The 16,140-nt window shown below is 39.6% G+C and overlaps 1 protein-coding gene across 5 annotated transcripts in view; it reads right to left on the bottom strand.

Moving 5' to 3' along the window:
- GRIP1 (glutamate receptor interacting protein 1) overlaps positions 1–16,140 on the bottom strand; it is a 234,666-nt gene that overhangs the window by 69,507 nt on the left and 149,019 nt on the right. For all 5 annotated transcript variants that reach the window (XM_050892301.1, XM_050892309.1, XM_050892325.1 and 2 more), the window contains exons 3-7: positions 14,464–14,599; positions 13,377–13,522; positions 9,809–9,892; positions 8,870–8,945; positions 7,341–7,486 (exon numbers count right to left, since the gene is read on the bottom strand). In XM_050892301.1, coding sequence (XP_050748258.1) covers positions 7,341–7,486; positions 8,870–8,945; positions 9,809–9,892; positions 13,377–13,522; positions 14,464–14,599 — 588 coding nt within the window. The remainder of the gene's footprint in view (positions 1–7,340; positions 7,487–8,869; positions 8,946–9,808; positions 9,893–13,376; positions 13,523–14,463; positions 14,600–16,140) is intronic.

The raw sequence follows: 16,140 nt of genomic DNA, 5'->3' as shown, positions 1-16,140 counted from the left end.
CACTGTAAGTTTTGAGACAGCTAGCAATGAATGAGTTGGGTGGCATGTGTGTAAGGCATAAAGAGGGAACTGCAAGAAAGAGAAGAAGGTCATGTAACATGGAGGAGACACCTGAGTGCTGCTTTGAAGTACCAGATTCTCTTTCTGTCACAATTTCTGTACAGGCTGAAAAGGACATTTAAACCGTATTGGTCACTAATTGCAAGCATTTTCTTGTTTCACTATCAGCAGTCAGCAGCAGTATCTCTTGATCACACAAAGTACTGATGAATCAAGAACTGGGTTTTGAATTTGCCAACCCAAAATGCTGGATTTTTTTTTTTAAAACCATAATGCCTATTTACCTTAGGTTTCCATGCTACCCATTTGTCTCAAGAGGTGTTAAAAAGGTATTTATCTTCCTTTTAAACCAGGTAAATAGAGTGGATAAAAGCAGGTAAGCAAGCAGGAACTGATGCCTGACTGATAGATATCAATCCTCTTATAGGCTCATGATGAGACTCAGTGAAGTTAGCATGTCATATTTAGTAGCAGCATGAGAGATGAAGGGTTAAAAGGAATAACCCCCACTTGCTATTGTAAAAAAGCAGTCCTGAAAGCCAGAAAACTCTATAGCAGAAAAAAATCACAAGCCTCAGACTTCTCTGAAGGAAAAAGCCTCTTTGGATTCCAAGGATAAGTCATATCCCAAAACAAGTATCTTTCGCTAGATGAAATCCTAACAAGCTAGCACTACAGAGAGAACGAACTTATTGTATACCATGTATATCCATGTCTGACTGTCAGTTCATACTAATGTCCCTGATGCAGGCATCTGGCACTGACAGCAGAAAGCACAGTGTGTTTGATAAACAAGGAACTTGTACAGTAAGATGAGACACTAACGTGCCATAGCATGTAGATTTAAATATCTGCTTAGTTTGCGCAGTGTGAATGTGAATCGTGCACTGGCCTCCAGGAGAGTCAAAAAATCCCACGTGTTTAACCTAGTGACACATCTGCGAGTGGATATTTCTGTAACTATTAGAGAGAGGTATGTCTATGTCATCTTCTGCCTTAAGAAAGAGCCAATACATTTGGAATGACCTTGGGACACTGAGGTTTTCTCCTTGAGATCTGCATATTGCCTGAAGCACTCAAACTGTGGCAGGATTAGGGCCTCAGGAAAAAACCACCAGGAAATTAATAACTTTGCATTCAGACAAGGATCTGGGCAGTGCCTTCAATAAGCCTGTGGTCACATACTGAAGACAGAAAGAAAATTCAAAATGAATAGCTGCATAAAAAGGTTATCATCTCTCCTGTGGGTCTTGTGACTGAACTGCATGCACATCCAGCTGGACAGAGGCTGAGCAGACAATCTCAATCCTGACATTTCCCAACTGGCACATTCAAGTTTTTGACTTCAAACATTGTCTTCTAGCATAACTTGTGTATGTGTTTGTGTAGCAGTATTTAAAGTAGAGTAATACTTCAACTGATACAGCTATTGTGACCTTTGCTTTGCACATGAATTTTCATTCAGTTTGTCTCTGAAGCAACATAAAAGAGGAAGTGTTCTTTAAAGGTTTAAGTAACTAATTCATATTTAGAATTTCAAGGGATCTAGGTCTGTTGCTCTGTGACAGCCAGGAGACCTGCAGTTGCAGTCAAATGCTAGAGTACACTACCTATCTGTTCTGTCAAAGACTTGTAAGAGACAAAGGAAATGTTAATTTTAAGTTTGTAAAGAAACAGAAGGAAAAAGGCAGTGTGGAATCCTACAGGCTTCCTGACTTTCCTTCAACTTTCAAGGTCTTGCAACATTTATAAGGTTTATGAGGATCTTGAGTCTGTCCTTGGAGTCTCTGGAGGTCCTGTTCCTTGGTCTTGTAAAACTCTATAGCTCTTAAAGGTCTCCACAGCTCTGGACACGCTTGAGTGTTACTGCTTTATGAAACTTAAGGGGCAGCCCGTAAGTTGTTTTTTCTCCTGTATTTCTTGCCTTGCACAAATTACTGAAAGTCTACACTGGATCACAGATTATCTCACCTGATGTTTAAACTATGCAAGCTTTCTCTCCCTAGTGCTCTTCTTGTCAGGCAGAAATACTCAAGGGTGAGGCAGATTTCTTTAAATGTACTCTCATAAAATTGTTACGGCCTTTTGTTTTTTGTTTTTTTTTTTTGAATGGGTGAACTTAAAGAGGCAAAAGGCTTGGACAGTGTTTGTTAAACTGCTGTCAGATTTACTAGCAAATGATTGCATGAACAATTCCCTTTCTAGAAAGTTGTATCAGTGGTAAATGTCAAGTTCAGAAAATTGAGGGTGTTGCTCTAGCTAAAGTTGACCGGTTCTATGTCAGGGTGACTCTGGTAGCTTGGGACTAAAAAACAAGCTGATCATATCTGTTTTGCAGAGAACAATTACAGGATGCCACATCCCAGCAAATCTATTCTGGCTCAAATAAGTGCCAGAACTGTTAAAGAAGCCAGAGAAACATATGGAATTTGAATGTGCAATATGTTCCTTCATTCCTGAAGACCACAGAGTGGTTTGAACTAAGAAGCACCCAGTGAAGAGATGAGAGAGAAAAATGTTGTGTCTCTCAGGTGCAAATAGCTAACTGTCGTGGTTTAACCCCAGCCAGCAACTGAGCACCACGCAGCTGCTTCTCCCTCCCCCCTCCCAGTGGGGTGGGGAGGAGGAGGAAAAAAAAGTAAAACTCGTGGGTTGAGATAAGAACAGTTTAATAACTAAAGCAAAATAAAATACACTACTACTAATATAATAATAATAATTGTAATGAAAAGGAATATATAAAAAAAAGAAATAACACCCAAGAAAAGACAAGTGATGCACAATGCAGTTGCTCACCACCCACTGACCAATGCCCCAGCAGCGATCCGCCCCTCCTGGCCAACTCCCCCCTGTTTATATACTGGGCATGATGTTCCATGGTATGGAATACCCCTTTGGCTAGTTCAGGTCAGCTGCCCCGGCTCTGCTCCCTCCCAGCTTCTTGCACACCTGCTTGCTGGCAGAGCATGGGAAACTGAAAAATCCTTGGCTTAGGATAAGCGCTACTTAGCAACAACTAAAACATCAGCGTGTTATCAACATTATTCTGACACTAAATCCAAAACACAGCACTATACCAGCTACTAAGAAGAAAATTAACTCTATCCCAGCTGAAACCAGGACACTAACAAAAGCTTACTTTTGTGCCAAAGTCCTGGCAATAGCTAATAGTTTTGTTTAACTACAGTATCCTTGATTCAAAGATTACCCCAGCAAGAACATCCAAGATTTAAAACGTAGATTGCTCAAAAGCTCAGCAGCAGCAATTTGTGAATCAGAGTTACATAAAAATGTTATGGGCCAGAATTTAAACTCAAGGTAGTCATTACCTTTGAACTTTTCTGAATGCTCCCTTTCAGAGTAAATATGGAAGATTACCCAAGCAGATGCAGTCCCAATTACAAAGACAACAGAGAGCCCAGTAGCACCATGGCAGATTTAGGAAAACCTGAAGGCAACCTGCATCTGCTCTGCTTCCAAATGAATGTAGTGATAAACTTTTATTTCTCGTTTTAGACAGGGGCAGTGTGAATCTCTGTTGGCAGCTTGTTATTAGCATTGCATTCTCATTCTCATTCTCACTCTAACTGAGGATGCCTGACCTATAGCTTTCAAGCTGTGAGCAGCTTGTTAGGGCACTTCACCCAGACCACTGCCAAACGGTGAGAACTTCAGTCTTCCCAATCGAAGTTTATAGCTTGGAATTAATATTTGCTGTTTGGTTGCCACAGGAAAAGATTCAGGCTGCAAAATTATTTTGGCGGTGGCAGCAAGTCATTGCTAGCCACCACCCTGCCTCTACTCCTTCCCCTCCACAACATGAAGGGCACATATGTAGTCATATGGCACAGAGAGCTGCAATATTCAGATCTCTCCCACTACTGGATGAAAGTAGGTGATCCACATGACCATAAAGGTTGGACACTTCGGGTGTAAGGATTACAAAGAAAAGTGATAAAGCCCACAAAGTTTATGTTACTTCCACACAGCTGTGTGTAGGGCAAGTCACCATATCCACCTCCTCTGCAAACACTGAAGCGCAGCATGATTAAAGCCTCACAAAATTAAAAAATGCAGGTCGTTTCCTCTAAAATCAACAAGGAGTATAAGCAACCACATTGCTTCATGATTGGAGGAGGTGTTTTGGAAAACAGACATTTGGAAGACTGCTACCTCCACAACTTCAAATGTAACTTTTATCAGGTTATAAAATATTTTCTCAGAAATAATGTTTTCCTATTTTCTTCAGGGATTATCTTGGTATTTCCAGACTCCTACTATTTCAAAGTGTCTTTGAAACTATGCAGCAGTACACTCCACACACCAACCTGGAAACATTTTCTGCAGAAAAAGAAAAAAAAGACCCAACAAGCTAACAACATCTCTTCCAAGAAGCTGAATTGACAAGTTTATTTCCTAGGACCCAGCTGAGCAGGATACTTCAGGATGTATTTAAGCAAGCACAAGCGTAACCCCAGAGAGTTCAATGGGACTAGCGACATCTCCTACATTATATACACACTTAATTACCCTGCACAGAACTCCTTGATACTTTTTTTACTCCAGTTTGTCTAGGTTCCAGAAACAATAAAATGTACAAGCTTCCCAGGTGACCTCTTGAAGACTTCAGGTGAATGAACTAAACTTCAAGAAATATAGCACCTTTGAAACAGCTTACGCTTACAGGAGTATAAAAAGTCAGTTACACACTACAGGACTGTAGCTGAAAAATAGTTCAGGATTATTTTCTTCATCTAGTGTAACCTTTTCAAATCAAGTTCCAATTTCATGCTATCAGAATATATTTTATGGTTCTTTCCAGTTCTGGCCACATGGAATGCTACTTTACAGGATATAACCATCTGCTAACAGAAGAGAAGATATTAAAGCAAGTAACGTTACAATTATATCTCTATGAGTAAGATATTCTACTGAAGGTTTATAGCGGGAGGACCCTATAGAACGCACCAGACTTAAAACTTTTGGATTGTTGCCCCCTCTCAGCAGGCTAACCTACTAAATGAGTTTCAAGCATGAGTTATTGATAAGCCACCTTACCCAATGTTCTTCCTCTTGTTTTAGCCTAGTTTCATATTCACATCAACCCTGAGGTGGCATTACAAATAGCTTGTCTTGTGGGTAACACAAGAGTTGGAGGAATAGAGTAACATTTCTGTAATTCTTAAATTTCTGTTCATGGCTCATATCCTCCCTTTCATGTTACTCCCAACTTTGACTTCACTGCTCTTGAGCAGAAGTAAGTGAAGATTCAAGTCAGCACTGTTTTCCTGGGCCAGGAATCAATGGATCAGGATGAGTGATTTTCAGCCTTTGTGCCATGGTCATAACATAACTGCAAAAAGCAAACAAAGCTTCCCAACAAAATTTTTCACACCACTGCCAGAAAACTATGCAGGGTGTGCAAACTGGAAAAATCAAAACCTACTGGGGGCTAGACAGAATCTAACAAAATCATAATGCATTAGAAAGAGAGCCTACTGGATCCCTCCTTATTTCTTCTTGCAGACACTGCAGGACCACCATCCCATACATTTCGCAGTGTTTGATTCCTTTTTCCTTTCTTCTTTCTGACTACACAAGTCTCAGGTTCTTCTACCTCCTTAAGTTTCCATAGGATAACACATTCGTTGCCAGGAAGGCAGGAACAATAAATCCAGATTTGTTACTGAGAACAAAAGGGAGATAGTTGAGTTTATTCAGAGAGAGAATGACATGAAGAGACTGACTGGTAGGTACTGCCTGTACAGTTGTAAGCCTGCAATTTCCAACTAAGATCTGTATCCTCCTGCACTGAGCTCTATCCAGATAACACTGAAAAGAAGGTTCCTGCCTTGAACAACCTGCAATTTAGAGCACAACAGAGCTTCTCATCATGTGGTCTTGTCCTCACACAAACCTGCAAAGATTTTTAAAAGATCCTCAGTGAAATTGAGGCTGATTCCCTTCCTGGGGTATACAGGAGAATGGGGGTGGGAGTTTTCTCTGAAATGCAAGCCTCGCTGGGAACTTTGTCTGTCTAAAGCCAGGGGTTCTTTTTTCAATGAGACCTCGCTCTTAGAGAAAGTGCAATATAAAGAATCTGGTTTTAACTGTGATGATAGATAGGGTTTGGTCATCCATCATCTTCCAAAGAAAAAGAAGAAATAAATGAAAACACCTAAATTCTAGTTCTCTTCAGGTTACCCTGATCACCTGCTTTTCCATTTTCTGCATGGGAGGTTCCTGCCCAGATGCTGAGCCGTCTACACCTTTCTGGACGTGAACCTTGCATGACTGTCCAGCAGCCTGCCAGACACCGTGCAAACCTGTCACTCCATTCTTGACAGTTAAGTAAACAAAGATATATATATATATTATAATAAAAAAAACCCCCAACAACTGTGTCTTGGAGAAGAACAAAGAGGGCTGTTCCAGAATAAACAAATATCTGACATTATTCTTCTAAGTATTAATCTTTTCCAAGGCTTTGAAGTTTGACAGTGCTATTTCACAAATTCCTATGAGGCTGCTTTACTGCTAGGCTAGAAATCTGACTGTGGAACTGAGGAGGAAAAGAAGAGAAAGATCCCCAAACAGAGAAGAAATATTTTAGTCTGACTGGTGAGTATTTCCATTTCTTGCTGCCGTGAATTTTCTGTGTCTTGCAAAAATGGTGGGGATATGGCACCTTCCAAAACAAATGGAAATAACTCAATCCCAAATCTGTTGTGAAAAGTCATCTGCTCTCCTTGACTTTCCAAAAAACCTCCCATATCTTCAGTGAGTTCAATCAAAGTTTGTATAAAGCCTAAGCTCATTTTTCAAGCCATGATTTGCCACCTCTGCATTTCTTAACATTTTCTCTTCCCCTTTCTTTTCTATGTGGCAGTTTTGTGACTTTTTAATAATGTCTTGGCCACCTAGCAGCACTGGCAAAAGGCAAAAGAATTCCTGTAAGAGCAAGTAAACCTCTCTTTCATGTGACATAGAAATGCTTACACTTCATTAACCTTTATTATAAACTAGTCACTGGAAAAGTTACTTTGCTAGAATCCACACTATGGTTTCAGTCTACAAACCATGAAATGTCAGAATGCTAAATTACAGTAAAATACTGCTCACCTCCTTATGAACCCAAGATTAATGACACGGTGCAGAAGGGAATAGCAGTGCTACTAGGAGCGTAACAGGTCACAACCACTTCTAAAATAGCTCATCAAGAACAGGCAGCAAAACTTCACAGATGGTTCCCAGAACTAAAGCCCCACTTCTCAACCTACCCATCACTGAGACATCGTATTCAACCAGCAGAGTCGCCTCCTGTCCGCACTGTTTGAGAATACTCATGGCTTCAGCATGTGTCGTTCCGAGCAGTCGGATCCCATCAACACTCAGCAGTCTGTCCCCGGGTTTGATTGTGCCCTCTCTAAAGGGAGATTAAAGGAACGATCTTTATTAATATAAGATAAATTGATTTGGAGATAATACCATTTTTATGCAAAGCGATTCTCTCGCACCCTCTCTGACATCCATCCCTCTTGCCTTAACACTTAACATTTACTTTGACAGCGAGAACGTTCAGAGGGCGCAGTGGAAAGGAAATTGCTTTAATTGGAAAGTCAGCGACTGGAAAACGGCTTAACACATAGCTAAATAATCAAGTCATGTTAAATTGCAACTAAGTATAGCTTCTGCTTCAACATATGCTTTCTTTCTGCCTTGTCCACACAACTCCTTTTTCATACATACATAAACACCTCCTCCCCCGATATTTTCTTAAAAATAAATACAAGGTGCAAACACATGGGTGCAGAAACAGATTGCCAAATGTGAATGTCCATTTACTGATTTTCTTCAAAAATATCCCTTACTTGGAGAATTCAATTTTTCTTCTCTTCCTACCTAAAAATAATTTGGCTATAAATGTACACTGTCTCCCAGGCGTATCTCATAACGTATTCAGAATTATAATAGAAAATGAAGTACTAACATTGTCAGCTCAAGAACTGGGGAGACAAACAAGGAAGCAAGGGGGATGAGGGTGGGAAGAAAGGGAGGGACAAAAGACAAACGCTCTCTTGAAATGTTTGCTTCTCAATTAATGTTTCCAAGGTCAAAAATGTCAACATAGGCTACAGAAAATCGGCCTGCTTTAAAGAAATTGCCCTTTAAGTTTCTTTAAGGGTTTAAGGACACAAATGCCATTTTTGAAAATATAATTCATACATATAAATAAAGGGAACATTCTTTCTTTATGTAGATACAACATGGTATTACACACAAATATGTTCATTGGGCCAAAACATAAATCTGTACTCAGAAGTTGTCCAGGTGAAGTTATGTGTGAACTCACATGCAGATATGTACAAACGTCTTAAAAGAATAATATAACAACACCCAAACACATGACAGTCTTTTTCTCAAGTGCAAGAGAAAAAGACTGTGGTGTTAAAGAGTATAAAAAGCATAATTAAGAGCTACGCCAGTTGTCTGAAGGCTGCAAAAAAATGTGCTCTGACCTATTGCAGGCATTTGTTCTAATTATTCTAGGTTGATTTTTGAAAGTGTTTAATGAGAAAGTCTTGAAACATGCAACATACTAAATTAAAGTCCACACACGCCATGATGTGCTGAGCCTCTGTGGTTGCCTATTACTGTTATTATTATTACAATTAAATGCATAAACCATTAATTTCAAAGGAATAGGTTTGAACATATCTACTTCACTCCAAATCCTAACTTCTGTCCCACATAATTCACCTTTCTCCATTTCTCTTTCACATGCACTCCAGAGAAAGATGAATTGTACCTGTCAGCAGGCCCTCCAGGTCTAACACATGTTATTACAACAGGACGAGATTTATTTCTGTCATCGTGTGCTCCACCTAGAAAGGGAAAAGTGAGAGAAAGCACACCTTCATTTTATGCTTTTTATGAAAGCTCATTTCCAAAAGGCAAGCCTAAATCTTGCAGCATGCATACTTACAGATAGGCTAAAAAGGTCAAAAAATGGCCAAGCCATTAATATGAACCTCCACTGAATTTTATGTTAAATAAAATTGACCTACTGTATGGTATAGATGATTCTTTATAAAATATTTCTACAGAGTGATTCTTAATAAATGTATATTCTTTTCTTAGAACCTCTACTCTGCAAATCCGATCTCAGTATGAAAACTTACTGTTCTGCAATGCTTGCTGCACAGAGAAAAAAACATCCGTACTTCATGTATACTCAGAATAATGAGTAGTCACTAAGGAATTTATATATTAAATTTAAAAAAAAGTTTTCCCTGAAGAAACTAATAATTCATCATTGGGGTATATTATTTAACAGCTGCATGTTTTCTTCTGTTCTCTAAGTCATTGATAATACTTTTGTTGTACAATTCAGACTATCAGCATGATTAATCAGATTTCATACCTAATTTACACAAATACTATATGTGAATCTTTTTTAAGAACTACAGTCTTCCTGCTGATTTCAGTGGTAGCAGAATCTGGTCTTGTGTGAAACGAAGTTTGTCATGTTCTTGGCATAGTTGATTAATTACTGTTCTTCCATAAACAAAAATTAGAGTGGTTCATAAAAGCAATACATGAATGTATGGAAAAAGTAATACATAAATCACAGAGATTTTTATGAACTGTAAGCCATAAATCTTGAAATTATTTCTTATTGCCATAAAAACTTATCGCTTTTTTTGCTGATTTAGAAAATACAAACAGTTCAAATTTAATAACTCACCTCTTATTACAAATCCAAAAGTGTTCCCCTCTTTATGTAAAGTAACTTCCACAGTTCTAAAGATGAGACCTGATCCTTGTACAGCTAAAAGAAAAGATTCCAAAACTTTATTATTATTATTTTTCTAATTATACACACAGATTTGCACCTTTTCCAATTTAAGCTAGCTATTGTATTTCTGGTCATACAATTGGAAAGACTCCACTACAGAACAGTCAGATTAAAGACCTATAATTAAATACAACTCATCCTCTTTTTGAGAGAATTTTGGGCCAGATATTTTGCAGATTGCCAGTGGTTTGGAAAAAGAGCCATAGATGCATGTAACAGGTGAGGAATTTGAGCCTTACTGTTTAAAATGTGGCATAATTTTGCTTTTCTTATAGTTACAGAAGAGAGCTAGAAAAGATGGAAATACACAGTGAGACACAAAAATGACAAATGAAATTCTTAAAGCTATCTATGGAGTTGGTTGTTCAGCCATGAAAATATTTGTTTGTATTGCTTAAAGTCAAGACAGTCAAGATTTTTTAGGGTGTATCTCTAATCTCAGATTACTAGATTAAGATGAAAAAGGTATTTTGTAGCATAAAGATTTGTTATTTTTTTCCTTTTTCAAAATGTTACATGCTCCCTCATCACTAGCGAGTAAAAAAATCTGTGACTTCTAGTCGAGTCAGTATTTTCTCTGTAAGCACTAGAGGAGTGGTGCACAGCTGCGTTAGGAGGTGAGAAGCCTAATGCACAGACCAACACATTTGGGTGTGATAATCCACTTTGCAGAATTTGAAACCACCGCTGTTAAGAGACCAGCAGCCAGTTTACTATTAGCTTTTACAGGAAAAACTTTGGCAGGGTGTAAGAATGCCCTTTTCCAAAGGGAAAAGGACACTGGGCAAAATCACACGCATGCACGCTTCCCAGCTTCCAGTAAGATACTGCAAACAGTGCAACACACATAAAGATTAAAAAAACCCCCTCTCTATAAAATAAATGTTCTGTGAGCAGCAGAACTAATGAAAACTTATGTCCTTTAATGCTTCTGCCTGCAGTAATCAGAGTTTCCCTGTCCCCTGTTAGGATACCCCGAGGGGGCAATGGACACCACAGGCTACACAGCTAGGGAGGCGTGTGCTGCCGGCCACGAAAGGCCCCAGGAAGAAGTGGTGCCCCCTCAGTGTTGCGTGCCTCTCTCTCTGAGGACTCCCCTGCTCGGGGACTCGCTCAAGTGTCTATTTCCATTAAATGCCCTGTAATGTACTTTTTTTTGGAGTCTTTCAATCCCTATTAAAAAAGTTACTGCAGGGAACCAGAAGAACCACCCAGTGAAATCACATAACTCTCATTTCCTTAGGAAAACAGGTGAAAGATGGCCCTCCAAAGCATTCCTCTGTATTGCAGTAATTCCTGCTACAGCTTGAAGATCAGGATCGTGTTACTGAAGTCCATGCAGTTGTTTCCTTTTCAGCTAGAAATGTTTTACTCACAGAAAAGGACCAAATTATGGGGAGGAGAAGACAACTCTTGCCTTCATTCCTATCAACAGAAAGTGGCACTGCGTGTAGCTCAAGCTGAATCCACACTTCCCAATCTGCTTGGTGCGGCCTGTAACCTCCACTGGGGACAGGCAAAACTTGTCATTCAGCAGTGAGGAATGGCACGCAGCATCCTTCCACTTGGGCAACAACCATTCAGGTGGCTGTCCTTCCACCCCAGCCTCAGCCTGGGAGGGGAAAGAAGTCTGTAGCCTTTAGCAACAACACAAGGCAGATGCGAGGCAGGCATGGGTCATGTTCCAGTTTAAAACGTTGAGGTGGCTCATGCTGAAAATGGCAGCTGGATGCTCCTGCTGTGAACACTGCCAGACAGGGAAGGAAGCACTAGGGAGAGTGCAATTACTAGGGCTCAGCCAGATTTAATCCATCATTATTAAAGTACTGGCATTTCCCCGCTCTGAAACCATGATAGTCCTCTCTCTGAGGGGGCAACCATGAGAACAACAGTAGAATTTCATTATGTACGGGGCAGGGAAGGAGGTGCCAGGACTTCACCATGTGACCTACTGGAAAACTTCTGCATATAATGAGGGCACTGTGTCTAGCTTGTTCACTAGAAGTTAATGGGAACAACTAGACTGCTAATTATCTCCAACTTTATTAGCTATGCTTGCATGAAGAGATCAGAAATTCCAAAGAGTTCAAGAAAAAGTTACGATTGCTACTGTAATTTAGCATGTCAAAATCCTGTTTCAGTGGACAAGAGTGTCACATATGCCCAAAGCGGGTTAAACGGAAGGAAGCCCACTTGGTTAAGTGCAAAACAAATAATGCTCATAAAACAATTACATCTCCAGCAAAATAATTCTGAACTCAGCTGACTTCATTAACTCAAATACTGTTTTTGAACATGAAGTTCCCTTACCACAAGTGAACACTAATCAACAGAGAACATTCAAAACATATTAAGGTGGTTGTCAGGAGGTCATAAAACCAACCAAATTCCGTAATTAAACTAACTCTCCAGCTGCTAGAAAGCAGTGGGGAGTTCATCCCTTCTGAGCACCAAAGAGAGTGATGGATTTTTTGGCTTCTATTGCAAGGAAAGTCTTTATTTAAGGAGACAAGAGCTTCCTAGTTGGCTCCGCAGATTTTTCTGGCCAAACACCAGCAAACCACATCTTCTCCCCTCCAGTGAGCAGCATGAAGGAGCACACACTCTTTCAAAAGTGGGACTGGTGCAGCCCCCTTGGTGCCAGACAGCCACCTGTCACTCACTCCTTCACTTTAGGTCCCAGGTTTCCAACTCACTGTTTCTCTAGCTTTCACTTCATACCTGATAGCCTCAATTCCCACTGATTTTCTCCTACAGACACACAGTCACAGACATAAGCACAAAAAGAAAGAGCAAAGGAGAGGCAAGGAAAACATTCAGTAGCACTCTGTGACTTTGGTGTCAGCATAAACTTGTATTTTGAAGAAATCCTCCTCAGCAAGAAGCCCTTGTTTAAGTCACTCAATTTTTGCAGGTTTATGTATCCCCATGGCCTACCCCACTGGGTCTTCTGCTCTAGAAATGAGATGTTGCCTAAAAGTGATGTCAGAAAAGGCTGGAAAAGTCCCAAAGTATGCTGTTTATCTGGGAGAGCGGGAGGGTGCTGCAAGTGGAGAGAAGGAAGGAAAAGGCAGAGGCAGAACTCACAGATATTCATTGGTCTCACATCTCAGAAGATCTTACTGTAACAAGAAGGATTCTCTTGCCCTGGAATCTACCTAATCTAATTCCCAGTATTCAAAATTGTAAACAAACGAACAACAAAAAAAATAGTGGAGGTTGACAACTCTGCTCTGTCGTTGGTGGGATTTATGCTCCTAAACCACCTGAGCATCTCTAAAAGCATCCCCCTGTACTGCCAGTTCTTTTGTACTTCTTCCACGCTCTGTGATAAGCCAGAGGAAAAAATTATAAGAAAACAACCACTACCAAAAATGAAGATCACCAACCATGCCTGTCTCACTGCTGACATGTCTGCTATTCTGCATAGGTTTCAGTTTGCTCTGCTATTACTTACAGACTGGAGGCAGCTCATACTCCACTTCTAAAACAACCCTCTCGCCAACGTTCTTGAGCAGGCTGATGATTTCATCGTGGCGAAATTTGGTCAGGTTGATTCCGTTCACAGACTTGATGTAGTCCCCTACATCCAGCTGGTCACTCCTAGGAAAAAGTACATATTCCTTTTGTTAAAGACAGATCTGCTGGACCAAACTAAATCCTTTAAATTACCGTTTAGTGATGGTAAGAAATATATATTTAATTCATCTAGATTAAAGCAAGTTGATCTTTCAAATGGAAAGCGGCATTTTAAGATCTTAATCTAGTCTAGCTTGTTAAATATTAAAAGAAGAACACTGTTGCATTATTAATTTCTGATGTACAAAATCAGCTGTACAATAAAGGAGTTGGATGATTTGACTGGTTTGGGCATAGGATCTGGGAAATTGTCTTCTTCATGTCCCCACCTTTCTCTCTCTTTTGGGGAAGCATTCAAAACTATTTTTTTTGGACAATAGTTGCGTTCACAGCTAACATCACAGCTACAGGAGACAGGCCACAGCCCAAAAACATGTTCTGCTCAGTTACTTGAAATGATTTAGCTTAACCTTTATCTTTTGACTTGTTTCACTCATGAATAACAGCTTTTTTGTTTCCACTGTAGTAGTAAGCAAGGTAGCTATGATTTTAGATGCTTAATCTTAAAACCAGCTGATGAACATTTTTTTTTAAAATTAAATTATGGTAGTACTATGGTTAGTTTTTCCATTTTAATTTTTCCCCTCAGTATTTTATGCTGCTTCTCTCAAGTTTTTGTTCAAGGACAAAAAAAGAGAGAAATAAAATGTATATAATTTAGAAGAAATTTAATTAGTCTTATGACGACTTTCAAATATCTCACTGGTATTTCTAGTTTTTGTCAAAGTAGTCTTGAGGGAAGAGGGGGACCAGCTGTTGCTGTTTCTCTCTGAGCTTCTCCAGTCTGATGGGCTGCCATTATAGATGCATCTAGTCACATATTTGTTAGTGACCTTTCTGATGCGGTACGTATTTCTGAAGCAATCACATCTTATAATGCATTTTGCGGCTTGAGATGTGGTTACCTAGCAGCAATTCCTCCTTGACGAAGGTTAGATACTCTTGGTTTCCCATCCTTGTCGATTCCACCTGACACTGTAAGCCCGAGGGTGGTGCCTTCTTTTTTCATTAATTCAACTATTGTTGAGCCCTTGAATTCCTCTGTTGAAAGAAAATTATTGGCATTATTAAAATTTAAGTGATAACACAGATGTTGCCTTTCTAAAATGTCATCTACTTCCCAAGAAAATCATTGTCTATGTTAATAAGGAATAACGTGTACATCTGGAGATTCTTTATGTTACAATTCACAAGTTCTGTCTGCAAGGCTCTGCATATAGATAAATCTGAGACATATGTTCTGTAAAAGGTTATTAAAAACTACACCAATGTGCTAGTATACTATACAGAACCAATAAATACAAAGTCTGGCAACACTTACAACTAAAGGCAGTTGTTTCACATTTTTAAAAAGCTATCTTTTCTTGTTTTCCGCTTTCTCCCTCTGAACCCTATGTTTTATAAAGTACTTCAACTGATTAACTAAATAGAAGGGTAAAAGACACAATGATATAACAGTACTAGAAAATTTTAGATCCAGACTCACTTTGAGGTCACTAGTAGATGTCAGCATTAATCAAAACAATTGAACATAACAAGAATCCAGATGGAGACCGAATGTAACGGATCTTAACAGCTTTATTCCATATTCTTATACAAATAGATCTCCACTGTAACCCTGTGAAATCTCTGCAGAACAGGTATAAAGTAAGTGAAGGGCTTTCATAGTTATAGTTGTACATAAAATTTGCCTCACATGTTGTCTAGGACACCCTCTCCTGCAGTTTGCCCATTTAGCATTCTTGGAAAATGCCAAGCTAATCTCACAGACCTCAACAAATGCAGGTCACCAGCAACAGAAAGCCTCGAGCTCTTGCAAAGAGATGTCCTTATTGCACATGGCTGGATAGGCAATCTACATATGCACAGTTCCAGCAGGGCTGCAACTGTTTGGAAAGCCACAAGGCAATCATACCTCATGTCCAGTGTTCCTAGTCAGAGAAGACCTATTAAATCCACCAGCTGTTGAGATATTCTGGAAAAATGCATGAAGTCCTAAAGATCCACTCAGAAAATGATGACATCCTGGAAGGATCATCTGTCTCTCTCATCATTTCCATATGACTGAGAAGATGACCTAATATATCTTGACCTCAGGATGAGGAACAACTGCCCTGAATGAGAATTGCCAAACCTGAGCAACACAGAGGTAATGGTGGCAGGCAGAGGAAGACATTCAGAAGAGCCTCCAGCCCTGGTGGAATACCCTGTAAACCTTGGTAGTACTTCTAATAGGGTTAACTGCTTAATCTTTTGTAGACATAGCATCACCCTATGCAATGTTCCTACTCCTTTCTAGGTGGCTGACAGGCTCTTCTTTCCATTCTGGCTGATGATGACCTCACTTCAGTTATTCACATTTTTACCATTATACAGCATGACTTAAGTGCTTGGGCAAGAATTCTCCTATGCTTATAAAGCTGCTACTAAGACAAAATCCTGCAGTGTATTCGGTCAGCAGCATGGGTTGTTGAAATGAATATTTAAAAAGTGGAAGGTGTATTTGTAAAAAGATAAGATTACAAGAGACTGTGGGACTGTTTAAAACATGCCTCTATCCAGTCAGAAGCAGACAGTAGCAC

Source organism: Gymnogyps californianus, chromosome 1 (assembly GCF_018139145.2).
Source record: "Gymnogyps californianus isolate 813 chromosome 1, ASM1813914v2, whole genome shotgun sequence".
NCBI lineage: Eukaryota > Metazoa > Chordata > Aves > Accipitriformes > Cathartidae > Gymnogyps > Gymnogyps californianus.
Note: the sequence above shows the minus strand (reverse complement) of the source record. Positions and strands in the feature narration are given on the sequence as shown.